Raw genomic sequence first — 14355 nt, forward strand, 5'->3', positions numbered from 1 at the left:
AAAGATAATAGAATGCATAGCCATGAACTGCTCCATTTTTAAGTTTTTTAAGCACTCGATATAAGCAAAATGGCGGCATCTGTTGGCCAACCTTTGGTATTGCATTAATGGGAAAATTAAATACAGACCTTAATGAAACTGTTGCCTAAGTCACTGCTGTTATCAATGTTGTGATGTCATAGAAACCCCCTGTTAAAGTGAATCCGAATTTTTGCTTTTAAATATTATTGGCAGATTCATACGTTTGACGTAAAGAGGCCTGCGTGGTGGTCACGTGACTGTTGCCCTGTGCGGCTGTGTCATAACATAACATCCAGCCGCTGGTGTCGAGTAGTCTACTCATCCTAGCTTCGAGTGTATACACCACAAGCTAGCAGTAACAGACACAATAATGGATTTCAACGTGAAGAAATTTGCGAGCGATGCAGGATTGTTTTTCACGCGAGCTGTCCAGGTAATTAAATCTTCGTGTAAACTACTGTTGTTCGGCTGAAACACAATTCCTTCCATTTTGACAGCCAGCTGTACTGACGTTACTGACTACCGTTACAGTGCCTTGTAGTAATTCATAGGTGTGTAAAGTAAGAGTACTGCCTTCCCGAGCTAACGTGACGCATGAGTTTAGCATAGGAAGCAGATACAATTACTAGGTATTCAGCTAACAGGTACGTCGTGGTAATAGTTAAGGCGTACATAGTAATTAAACAAGCGCTGTCCAAATGCTAATGGCAGTGTTGTTAGCCACTAAGATAATGTAACGATGTTTTAGGCCAAGCTAGCGTACCAGTCGCGAGGGTAATTAACCTTGGACTCAGTCAGTTAAAACAATCTTAAGAAATGGTAACCGATGTATAACGTTAATTTATTAATCTGGACAAGTTAGGTGATGGGGAGAGGGGACAAAAAAAGACTGTCAGGTAAGCAATGCCATGACGTCATCATATCGCGTTGATGCTGTTTTATACAGTCTATGGTTGATGCCCTAGCTTTTGATAATAATTGATTAAAACTAGGAAGAGAAGAGTTGTGTCTCAGTAGTTAACGTGTGTGTGTGTGTGTGTGTGTGTGTGTGTGTGTGTGTGTGTGTGCGCGCGCGCGCGTGTGCGTGCGTGCTTTGTCTTAGTTCACGGAGGAGAAGTTGGGCCAGGCGGAGAAGACTGAGTTGGACGCTCACTTCGAGAACCTGATGAGCCGTGCAGACTGCACCAAACACTGGACTGAGAAAATATATAGACAGACTGAGGTCCTGCTGCAGCCCAACCCAAGTATGCCATCAATATAGCAATCCTATCATTAGAGGTGGGACACATATTCTAGAGAGTACATATTATCTTCAAGCAGAATAACTGCTAGGTTGATGTTTTAGGACTGATGCTGAAAGCAACATAAGGGAAAGGTTAGCTCATTTATAATGTACTCTTAGCCTAGATTATCTTTTTTATTCTTTTAAAAAATAGATTCCTTATCAGATGTTTGCCATGTTCAACTTCATTTTTACCATACTTGCCTGAGGGCAGATAAGTCATTACATCCCACATGTCTAGCAAGCACAGTTCATCTTGTAGAAAACTAGCATTGAGTATAAATACAATGCAAATAAATATATGCCCCCTGTATGTCTGCAGGACAGGTATAGAAGAGAAAAGGCCTCACCTTCATTACATTTGAGAAGTTGTGAGGTCAACTGTCTGTTGCAAACATATCCCTGACAGCAGAGTTTAAAAGGTGCCCTGTGGACTTCAACAAACAAAAGTTTTCACATTCCGTGTTTCTCACCAAAATGCAGTGTGTATCTTTGAGGTCTGATACATGTGTTGAATGTATTTTCTTCATAAAATATATGAATGCACAAAAGATTGTGCATTGTTTGGATCCATTTATGTGCGTTCTCATGCACATGCACAATACAAACAAAATGGGCACTTAGCCATACAATTATTGCAATATAGCGGTACTAATGGTCAAAAACTCCACAGCGTACCTTTTTAAAATGGGACCAGCTTGCAAGTGCAAAAAAAATAAAGGCAAAATAAATGTGTAGTTAAAAGGCTCAAACATTCAAAACCACTGATATGTTCCTTGAAGCCATAATAAAAAGAGGGATGTAAAAAAAAGTAACAGTTTCTATGAATAGGCACCTCGCACCAAATGTCAGTCAGTACAGTTATAAAACATTGTACAAGAATCTAGCGTCAAAATATTTGCAATGACGCTTTAATTCATAAAGGTCAAATACCTATTACTTAATAATTTATAGTGATATGAAATGATACTGGAGTATAGGGAGCTCTAACATGTGACTTTTTGATTCTCCATGCTACAGTTGATCACACCGGTAAGTATTCTGCCTCCCTATTTTAGTGCTGTGCTGTGGAAACATTTTATGCCTTGGAATTTTTACTACAGAGAAGTAATTCATCAAAATGAATGGGACCAAATCAGGACATGATTCTTTGGTATTAAGATCTAAGTCTGCTGCAAAATAAACTTTTAATGCTCATGGATGAGCATAGGATGAATCCTGTTCTGAGACCGTTGATTGTAAGTCAGCACAGGATAAATGTATGCCACATTGGTGTTTAACTGAACCTTCAGCCCCCTTTCTTTATTTGAGCCTCAATTTGACTCTGCCAGACAGTGTATTTTCTTCAAATATGATGCCATAAAGCTGAAGCATGACATTTGGTTATTCTGTCCATATTAAAAAATAAAAGAGTATCTACTCCAGGTTTGGCTCGTCAGATTTCAGCACTTGTTAGCAGTTGTTGTCATTGTTACAGCCAGGCCAAATTATACAGTGGAGGTACTCCTCATTCTTTCCCGCTCCCAAGGTGGCAAGCTTAGATCAAATATCAAGTTCAAAGTAGCACAATCAATGTTTTTAGTAAATGGTCCTCAGAATAATTACTGCCAAAACTACAACCAAAAATATAAAATGAAACCTCTGGGGCCTTCCTTCAGAAATCAATCACTTTCTGACATCACCCCTTTCAATTGAATCAATTTTTATTCTTTCCTACATGATGACCTATATGACAGTTAGAACGTGGTTTGATTAACCAGAATGAACAACCATTCAGCCCTCAGCTGTCCCATATTGGACTACCCTCGTAGACACAGATATGTTCTTCAAAAATAAACATAACCGTATGGTTCAGTTGTTCCAAAATAACTAAATGTGCAAATTCAGTGGATTTTTTTGTCCTGAAATCTTAATTAGCAAATATGTTATAGTGTAGACACTTCTTTACATTACATGAAGATGTGCAATTGTGAAGCGCCAGATGGTTCGCTAAAACAGAACATCTGAGAAGCTGTCAGGAGGAGGGCAGGCACTTTCAAAAAAATACCTGGCAGGTGATTGGATGAACCATATGTCTATCATGTCCACCACTTGTTTTTGAAAGAACAGTCGTGGCTGTCACACACACCTAAACCGTGTCTGTAGGTCCTCACCAGACGCTGATGGGTTTGGTTACCTGGTTTCTAGTAACTGATTTTCGTGTGATATGTGATCCTGTGATTCTCTCATGATCTCAGGAGAATCGGTTGTGCAACAAAAGACTTCTGAGTATTTGGTGGGTAGGTCAGTCTAATCCTTAATTACATACATGAAAATGTAATTACAGAACAAGGGAGCACAAGTAAGCAAAAATGTGTAGTGCAAAGATCGTTACTTTTTTTGTGAATCCTCTGGTCAAGGGCGGTTGATGGTTTGCTCATCTCAGTTGGATTTATTTGATGTGTTCTGCCTGTTATGGCTCCATATCCGCCACGGGTTGATCAGGATGTCTTGGGAAAGTAAATGATGGGACTCTTAGTTCTGGTAAATGTTAAGGTGTTTAAAGTCTATCACCTAGTACAGGAGTTCAGCTCAGAATATGGACAGAAACACTCCACAGTATTATATTTCACCCTTTCAGAAAGCATGATCAATGAAACCCTCAATGAGAAAATATCTGGTGGAACAGAAATTAATCCAGAAATAGAGCAGGATTTCAGTTTTCTGAGAATTTGGCTCCCAACATTTTTACCATTTACACAGTTCCCACTCATCAACTGTTCATATTTTCCTCACATCACCTAGTTGAACTGTTATGCTCTTGACTCCTGTTACATGTCTGTCATAGTATATAGTGATGTCTGTGTTTTTGGAGAATGTAAAACCATATTTGACTTTTTGGGGTGAGTTTTCTTGCACGTTTGTCTTGTCATACAAAGTTATCCACAAGTACTCTATGACTTTATGATTTATCATTATAAGTCTCAGTCATGACCCTTGAGAGAGAGAGAGAGAGAGACTCGAAATGTATGTTCTAAAAAAAAGAAAAGTGTGTGTCAGTTAAACTTGTGCGTTTGTATGAGACGCTGAGGGGGGGGTGGGGGTACCTGGGAATGAAAATGGGCTGAACAACCTGCACACTGTTATTAGTTAGGGGTTACACATCCACGTGTGGCCCAAAGTTTCTTTGCTAACCACCATAAACGTCCCACACACAGCAAAATAAGAAGAAAAGGTCAAATCCAGGCAGAGGGAACGGTCTCTGCAGATAAAGACACAGCCACACATATAGTGGGTAATAAGTGATGGTTGAGAGGGATCACTGTTGTAATAGTCTGTACATTGTTTTTTAGTAAATCCCTACATATTATATCGTTTTATAAGAAGTGCTATACAAGAGAACCATGACCAGTAACACGTAAGTGAGCAATAAATGATGATGAAAAAAGAATAAAACGGATCAAATCTACTTATTTGCTGGATATTGTACTTGTGTTTACTATATATAGCTTTGTAATTCATCCATGATATTCATTTATCCTACATACTGTAACAGACATTAGACCTGGGTGATATTTGGTAACCAGGCATACACTGGTATTTTAATCCCGGCACTACTGTACAGTAATTCATTGGTAATTAAATTTATTCAGGCTCAGGCACTACTAATGGTCGGACTATTCAAATCAGGTCTGTGGTGGACTCGAGCCATAATAATCAGAGTACACATTTAGCAGGACAGAGCTGCCCCGGTGCTGTGTCAAAGTCAGCCCCTGTCCTTCCCAAGCGCAGCATCCGTCATATCAAACACGATGTGTGCATCCGCAAACAAAGTGCCTTTTGTGTAGGGATCGACTGATACTGGGTTTTCAAGACATACCGATACTGATTATTAGTGGTTAATGAAACTGATATCTGGAACCGATTATGCGTTTACAGTGAAAATTAAAATCTTAAAATTAAGATTTTTGGAATGTTGAAAAATCCAACACAAAATTTCATTTAGATGCTTTAAGCTATTATTTAATGAATTGGAAACTTTCAACTTAACACACGTTAATAGAGTCAGATAGTGTTGTGGGGGGGGACATTAAGTCAGACTGAGTGATGAGTCAAACCGAAACAGAGGGACAGACACAGAGCTGTAGCTGAGCCAAAGTAGAACACTTTTCAATTCATTAACTTTATAAGTTATCAGGCAAATAAAACGCTGATACAGATATCTGCAAACTGCCAAAAAACGGGCCCATAATCGGCCAGGGACGATAATCAGTTTATCCCTACTTTTGTGTTATGACGTCAGGTCACCTCTCAGTGTGCCCACTATATCATGGACATGCTTTTGTTTCCTAAAAAATAAAAAAATATCTTTGACTGTATTACTGCATGTCGTTTTTTTTTTTTTTTAAATAGTTTTTTTTTCCAGCATTTTTGTCGCTTTATGTCGACATAAAGCCCTACAAAAGTGAGCAAAAACGTTTCTTATTATTCCTTATGTATATTTTTACACACAGCCTGAATATGAAAACTCTTCTTTCCTTCTGTGGGAATCAAAAGCGAGTCTCAAAGTCGGTAAATCTGCCAAATTCTGCTTTGATGTTGCGTAATTACAACCTAAATTGATATACGGGCCATATCTGAATCTGGAAGGGGCCTTGAGTTTGACACGTGCTATAGTGTGTGGGGTGTTTATTTTCTAATTGCATTACAGGACAAAATAACAGAAACTTTACAATACGTCTCTGTTAAGAGTGTCAGTAGGATTGAATTACTTCCGTGGTAGTTTGTGAAGCAGTCTATGATGTGCTATTTATTATGAAGCAGCAGTTAGTCCTACCATATGTATTGTAAGGTACTGTATTCATGTTATTTTGTCCCATGTTTTTCTGTGCATTAGTTACTATTTACAGTAACTCTTTAAACACAGATTCTGCAGTTGGATACAGATTCATCTCTTATTCTAATTACATAAACACAACAACCAAAAATGATTTCCATTTTCTTATCACACCGTGTAAACCTGCAATGACTCATAGTAACGTTTTACCTTGCATGCAGTTACATACAATGCATATTTTAAGCACAATTCAAGCAAAAATAAATGTTTGTAATTTACCAACATACAGCTGAAAGTGTGAGATAACGTGAGTGTTTCCATTTTGTGCAACTCTTGCTCTTTTACCCCACAACAAAAATATGTATTTTTTTATTCTCAGAACAGTATAGAAATGCATAATTACACTTGGCATCAGTAATTTAACACTATTGAAAGGGTAATCCTGCAAAATTAGCATCTTGTAAAGGTGTGTTTTTACATTGTTTTATAGCTACTTCTAATACATTCAGTGATGTTTTGCCACAAGGGGGCTGAAAAACATCAAAATAGGCAAGTCAGCTTTATTTGTATAGCACATTTCAACAACAAGGCAATTCAAAGTGCTTTACATGAAACATTAAAGAGCAATATAAAACAAGTTGTTAAAGACAATATGAAAGCAGCTGAAATAGAATTAACAAGGTATGGAATACAATAATTAAAGTTTCAGTGAAGTGTAAGAAATGAAAATTATTTTAAAAGAGCAGTATCAAAAAGAAAAATAATCTGCATTGATTTAAAAGAAGAGTTGCAGTGGACCTGTAGTTGTCCTGGGAGTTTAAAAAAAATAAGCTTACGCATACACTTTCACCAGTTTATAGAGTCATTTTGGCCAACATGTTAACCTAATGTTACATCCAGCAGACACTACTGGTAAATAGAAGTCCACAATCAGAGACTGCAAAAGTACTCACTTCTCGTACTCAAGTAGAAGTACAGATACTTGTGTTAAAAAATACTCTGGTAAAAGTAGAAGTACTGATTTAACTTCTTTACTCAAGTAAAAGTAACAAAGTACAGGCTTGGAAATTTACTTAAAGTATAAAAGTAAAAGTAGCCTTGCGAATGACAACCATTTTTTATGCAAAGCTACCTGGACCACACAGATGTTACTAGAGTGCAAGCTGAAAAACTTCAGTGGACATGGGAAAAAGGTTCTTTTTATGCCATTGCCTACATTTTAAATGGATGTCTGCCATGGCCTAAAACATCACATATATGATTATTGTGACAGAGACTGGGACTCCAGGTTAATAAGATTCTGACTGAGTAGTAAGATATGAATTCAGTTGTGATTCTGTGAGAATTTACAGATCCATTTTCTCAACATTTAAAGGAATCTACATGTATGTGTGTGTGCTGAAATATGGCTTCTGTAAAGAAAATAAAGGATTAAATATGAATTACTAAACAGACATTAATTAAGAAGTTCCCCATACTTTAAGAGCTACGCAGCACATTGGCCAGGAGTCATATTCTTGATGCCTAAACATCTCTCTCAGATAAGGCCAAGGATGATTGGGAATGTCTTGGTGCTTGTCTGCTGAATCTCTGGGATCTCTCATGTCACCATCCATACTACTAGTGCTAACGTTACCACCATCATGCTGCAATGATTTGCCGAAAATGAATGCCGCCGAATCTGTCGAGTCGTCTTGTAGTGGTGTGTCAAGTATATTATCAATTAGATTGAATTCGGTATTGATGACGCGAAAAATAATAACGGTAACTCTAGTGAAATTATTTGAAACTTGTTAATGAGGACTAGATTAGGACTGTATTTAAAGTTGACCATTCTGGTTTCCAACTTTGCCCCCCAGGTGTGCCTCACTGGACAGAGACAACTTCTCTCTTTTGATGCTTTATTAAGATCAAACGTGCAACCTAGCTAACAGGTGTACACAAATTTACAAAATCACAAGCTAACTTACTATAAATTTGCAAGAACTATAGACCAATACAACAACAGACTTACATGAACTGACAACATAAGTTATATGACTTACAGTTCTCAAGGACGCACACACACGATCTAACTGATTATCCTCCGGACAGATTGTCTTTTTCTTTTCTCTCATTTTTTTCACTGTGTGGGCCCGCTCGCGATGTAAGGCGCGTGTCCGCGCTATTTTCTGACATGCACTCACAATCACTCCTGATAGACGACCTTTTGTACAAAACTAAAGTAACGAGCCAATTTTCTAAAATTTAAGGAGTAGAATGTACCGATATTCATGTTAAAATGTAAGGAGTAAAAGTAAAAAGTAGCCACAAAAATAAATAGTAAAGTAAAAAAATATCTGAAAAATCTACTTGAGTACAGTAACGAAGTATTTGTACTTCGTTACTTCCCATCTCTGTCCACGATGTGCCCTCCTTTCACCTCGTTTTTTGTCTCCATTGACTTCTGAGAAAAATAACTAGGTGTTTATCTTGCTACAGGCTCCACTATGTTATGTTCACCAGCCACCCTGTAATTCCATCCGTCTGCCTTGCTCAGGTGTGCTGTCTACAGGGGTTCATGACAGTGGCTCAGACTCAACTACACATCTGTAATAAAGAAAATAAATAAAGCTATAACATCAAAACAATGAGAAAGTTTCATAGAGCAGAGGTGGGTTCTAATACATCAATACACCACTGAGGAGTAGTAAATGACAAGAGAGTTATTCTTTTAGGTATAGTTTTTATTTAATCAGTGCGAGGGGTAAATTAACTAAAAGTTTCAAGCACTTCTTTCTTTCCCAGCTGTGCCATAAATGTAGCTCTTCTTGATTGTCTCTTTAGGTGCCAGAATTGAGGAGTTTCTCTATGAAAAGTTGGACAGGAAGGCACCATGCAGAATTACAAATGGAGAGATGCTGGGTCAATATATGCAGGATGCGGCAAAGGAATTTGGCCCTGGAACTCCTTATGGTAAGTATGCATCCACTTTAAAACAAGCTTCAAGGAGTCAAAACTTTGGTGAGATTATAACTCTTTTCCCACCCTGCACAAGCATCCGATCTGGATCAGGTCAACACTAGGTGCAAATGCATGCAGAACACATTGCAGTTGGAATGCTCGGACCGCGTCTGGAAGTGATCTGGGTCACATTGTTTAGGGATCTCAGCCAGGTGTAAATCCAATCTGTACAATGTGACCACATTCTTTTATAAAAATATTCACCTAACAAGTTGAAAGTTCACCTAATACTGCCTCTTCTTAACCCTTGGGTTGTCCTTCTGGGTCAAAATAGCAATCAAAATTGAAAATTAACACATTTTTCGATTTTTCGTTTTTTTTCCCACTACCACCAGTATACACTAACAGCAACTTATTACCACTATTTTTACACTCATTTTTGGAATTTATGGTCAATAAACCTCATCTAGCCTATATGAAATTATATCTAATTTTTGTGTTAAAAAAGCAGAAAGTATGAATTATTTTGACTAATATTTAAGATCAGAGGATGTTGGATAATCCCAGACTGTCAAAGTGTAGTCAGAATAATGCTATACAATTAAATAAAACACTCAAAAGTGAATGATAGTAGTGAACTGATCCTTAATTTGGCTTGTGAAGAGGATTTCATGGGACCGTCCATGTTACTTTTGGGCAGTTAGGTTGAAAGAAAAGAGAACCCAAATTTCTGCTATAGAAACTTTGAAAACGGGTCAAATGTGACCTGAAGACAACAGGAGGGTTAAGCTACCCGTCAAAAAGCTCCGGTCTAGTCTGTCAGCTCGGCATAACAAATGTGTATGATTAAAATGTATCCAGAGATTGATTACATGTTAATATGGTGGAAATTGGGTCTTACCGCTTTTCTTGAAATATTTTACCTAAATTAGAATTTTTCATAAAGTAATTTGTTAACTTGGTCAGAAGATGGCAAACTACATGGATATGACCTTTTTCTGGAAGTTATGGTAAGTTTCCTCTTAGCACTTCATGTTTTTCTAATATTTTGTCCACCCCATTTTTATCAATGATGTTAAGACTAAATATAACTGAGAAAGAAAGAAGAAAGAAACTCCTGTCAGTATAATGCATTTCGATTCAACAACAGCACAAACTACAGCCTCCAAAATGGCCAGCTGATTCAACACCTGTCTAGAATAATTTCAACAAAAACTGAACATTTTAACCTTTTATGAAGGTAAAATGTACAGTTGTGGTTATGAAATATGAAAATGAAATTGGGGAAAAACCCAAGACATGCTGTTTTTGGCTCCAGCATTCCATCAAATGGTGTGTTTGATAAATGCAATTTTATAAGCAATTACATTGGAATCTCCTCACTAACCCATTTTCAACAGTTGCTTCATAGAAAGCAAACATAACAAGGTGTGCGCAGTTTATGTTGCGGAACAATATAAATGACAACTGAAACTGATGTGGAGAACTTAACCAACTTTAGGCTAGGATTTATTGTCCTATCCCTGTTGTCTGTCTGAGAGGGGTACGTTAGGTTTGTATCCCGGTGGGACAGGAATGTTGAAAAGATGCTTTGATAAAAAACAAATAACAAGCAGTTTGTGAACAGTGTTTTTTGTTGGAGATGGTAAGTCCCTTTGGGGTGGACTTTGGGCTTTTTCACTTTGTAAACCTATAACCTGCACAAAAGATATTTAATAAATATATAGGAAAGGAAAAACGCCAAAAAGCAGAATATGAGCACTTTAATATAACCGATATTTGGAACCAATGCATTTACAGTGAAAATGTAAATCTTTATGTCAAAATTAAGATTTTGGAATATTACAAACTCCAACACAAAACTTTGTTTAAATGCTTTAACATAATACCAAGTAAAAGAGAGTCCGGTAGTGTTGTGGGGGGGGACATTAAGTCAGACTCAGTGATGAGTCAAACCAAAGCAGAGGAACAGACACAGAGCTGTAGCTGAGCCAAAGTAGAACACTTTTCAATTCATTAACTTTATCGGTTATCAGGCAAATAAAACGCTGATACAGATAATCTGCAAACTGCCAAAAAACGGCCTGATAATCAGCCACTCAATTGATTACCATTGTTTGTTAGCTAGTGAGTGAAGCAAATCTATCAACCACTTACAGTACAGGCCAAAAGTTTGGACACACCTTCTTATCCAATGTGTTTCTTTATTTTCATGACTATTTGCATCGTAGATTCTCACTGAAGGCATCAAAACTATGAATGAACACATATGGAATTATGTACTTAACAAAAAAGTGTGAAATAACTGAAAACATGTCTTATATTTTAGATTCTTCAAAGTAGCCACCCTTTGCTTTTTTTGATAACTCTGCAAACCCTTGGTGTTCTCTCAATGAGCTTCATGAGGTAGTCACCTGAAATGGTTTTACCTTCACAGGTGTGCCTTGTCAGGGTTAATTAGTGGAAGTTTTTCCCTTATTAATAAAAAAGCAAAGGGTGGCTACTTTGAGGAATCTAAAATATAAGACATGTTTTCCGTTATTTCACACTTTTTTGTTAAGTACATAATTCCATATTTGTTCATTCATAGTTTTGATGCCTTCAGTGAGAATCTACAATGTAAATAGTCATGAAAATATAAAGGAAATGCATTGAATGAGAAGGTATGTCCAAACTTTTGGCCTGTACTGTACATATTTTAAGAGCATTTGGCTAGTAAATGGTGCTAATTTTGAACCCTGTCTTCATCTCACTGGATTGTACAGACATACTGTATGTGTCTGCCAATAAATCAGCTCCCACCGTGCCTGTGGTAAAATCCAAGTTCAATAATGGTTTCAATAGGCTCATTTGCATTCTGCTGCAGCAGTAGTCGGGATATCTACACAGATGTCCTTGGGAAAACTCGTAGCTCAATAACCAAATCAAAAATCAGAGTTTTAGAGCATGCCAGAATGTGTCTATTGATGTTACTGTGTGTTCATTTCATTTTAATGTGATCTTGAAACTCATTTAGTTTGGCGATGATAAATATTTAAGTCATTAAATAGCTTTTTTGTCATTATATTGAGGGGTCAGACAACAATATAATGAAATTTGGGTTGCAGTTCCCTGAGGCATAAAACATAGTTAAAGACTTACAACAGTTAAAGACATAAAATCACCATGAACGCAATTTAATGTGCAAGCAACTCACAAAGTGATGAAACAGCTTGCCTTTCTCCCTGCATTGTAAGAGTCCTCACTGCCACCAAACTGTGAGTATGAGTTTGATGCAGTTCACCAAAATTACACACCAAATATTCTCCCAATTACTTTCTCTACTGTGGTATCTAGCCATGAAGAAAATGTCTAAAGTATAGAGGTCAACCTTTGTTTTGAGGATTTGTGTAAATTATTAATCAGAAGTATTAATTGTGATTTCCTTATGTGGGTAAATACACTATTTTGTGTCAGTAGACTTTGCAAACTAGAACTATTAAATGAAATAAGTATCAATGGACTGCATAGCGGTAAATAAAGATACTTGCCAGGTTGTCATGTTCTTTGTGCTCTGTCACACTGAACAAGCTGCCTTCAGATATAACAAAATACATTTGGGTTGCCTTAACCGCAGGGTTTTTCCTGAATAGAGAACGTTTTGGCGCCACCCTAAGAGGTTTCAGCCAGTGCCAAAGTGAAATAACCAGCGCCAAAGCATCTGACACTTGAAACTAAACAAACACAAATGCTGCACACTACACAAAGACTTTCCAGTCAGTCCTCATCAACAATTCCCAAACAGAAACGGGTGTTTCTATAAAGGGAACATGCAGTGAGAACATATCCAGTTCACAGATAATTCAGACCAGATGTACACATAGTTTTCTAGAGCTAGTCAAGGGAAAAAAGGAAAATATAATTTTGTTAGGTTGTTGGCAATTTCAGTGACTGTGTTTGATCTATAATATACCAATAAAAAGTGCTGAATTACTTTTTTGTCCTCAATAATGTTGTTCTTGTAATTTATATAAAAGGCATGTACAAACCTCAATTCCAATGAAGTTGGGGACATTGTGTAAAACGTAAATAAAAGCAGAATACAATGATTTTCAAATCCTTATAAACCTATATTCAATTGAATACACTACAAAGACAAGATATTTAATGTTAAAACTGATAAACTTTATTGTTTTTTTTGCAAATATTCCCTCATTTTGAATTTGATGCCTGCAACACGTTCCAAAAAAGCTGGGACGGGCATGTTGAACACTGTTAAGTCACCTTTCCTTTTAACAACACTCAGTAAGTGTTTGGGGAACTGAGGACACTAATTGTTGAAGTGTTGTAGGTGGAATTCTTTCCCATTCTTGCTTGATGTACGACTTCAGTTGCTCAACAGTCCAGGGTCTCCGTTGTCGTATTTTGTGCTTCCTAATGCGCCATACATTTTCAATGGGAGACAGGTCTGGACTGCAGGCAGGCCAGTCTAATACCGGCACTCTTTTAATATGAAGCAACATTGTTATAACACGTGCAGAATGTGGCTTGGCTTTGTCTTGCTGAAGTAAGCAGGGACGTCCCTGAAAAAGACTTTGCTTGGATGGCAGCATATGTTGCTCCGAAACCTGTATGTGCCTTTCAGCATTAACCCTTGTGTTGTCTTCCCGTCAACCTTTTGACGCCTTTTTTTCACAGTTTGTTTTTGCTTTTTCCAACGTTGTTAAATTTTTCTTTTACACATTTTCAGTGCTTATTTCTACGTCCCATATTTTCTGATATAAAACAAAAATTGAAAATGGGTCAATTCGACCCAAAGTCAACACAAGGGTGGTGCCTTCACAGATGTGAAGGCACATGGGCACATGGGAACTTTGCGCTGTTAACAGTCTGGATGGTCCTTTTCCTTTTTGGCCCAAAGGACATGACGTCCATGATTTCCAAAAACAATTTTGAAATGTGGACTCGTCAGACCACCACACACTTTTCCACTTTGCGTCAGTCCATCTCAGATGAACTTTGGTCCAGAGAAGCCGGCGGCGTTTCTGGGTGTTGTTGATATATGGCTTTGGCTTTGCGTGGTAGAATTTTAACTTGTACTTGTAGTGTTCCGAAGTGTTTCTGAGCCCAAGTGGTTATATCCTTTACATAATGATGTCAGTTTTTGTTGTTGTTGTTGTTGCAGTGCCGCCTGAGGAATCGAAAGGTCACGGGCATTCAATGTTGGTTTTCGGCCTTGATGCTTGCGAGCAGAGATTTCTCCAGATTTCTCTGGATCTTTTGATGATATTATGGACTGTAGATGATGAAAGCC

General features: G+C 37.5%; 1 protein-coding gene across 2 annotated transcripts in view; it reads left to right on the forward strand.

The window, feature by feature from the left end:
• Nucleotides 1-279: 279 nt before the first annotated feature.
• The window catches only part of LOC114555265 (endophilin-B2), a 42472-nt gene continuing 28396 nt past the window's right edge, over nt 280-14355 (forward strand). For both annotated transcript variants that reach the window (XM_028577551.1, XM_028577552.1), the window contains exons 1-3: nt 280-454; nt 1124-1265; nt 8946-9074. In XM_028577551.1, the coding sequence (XP_028433352.1) occupies nt 392-454; nt 1124-1265; nt 8946-9074 (334 nt within the window). In that variant the 5' untranslated portion in view covers nt 280-391. The remainder of the gene's footprint in view (nt 455-1123; nt 1266-8945; nt 9075-14355) is intronic.

The sequence above is a fragment of the Perca flavescens genome, chromosome 5 (genome assembly GCF_004354835.1).
Source record: "Perca flavescens isolate YP-PL-M2 chromosome 5, PFLA_1.0, whole genome shotgun sequence".
Taxonomy (NCBI): Eukaryota; Metazoa; Chordata; class Actinopteri; order Perciformes; family Percidae; genus Perca; species Perca flavescens.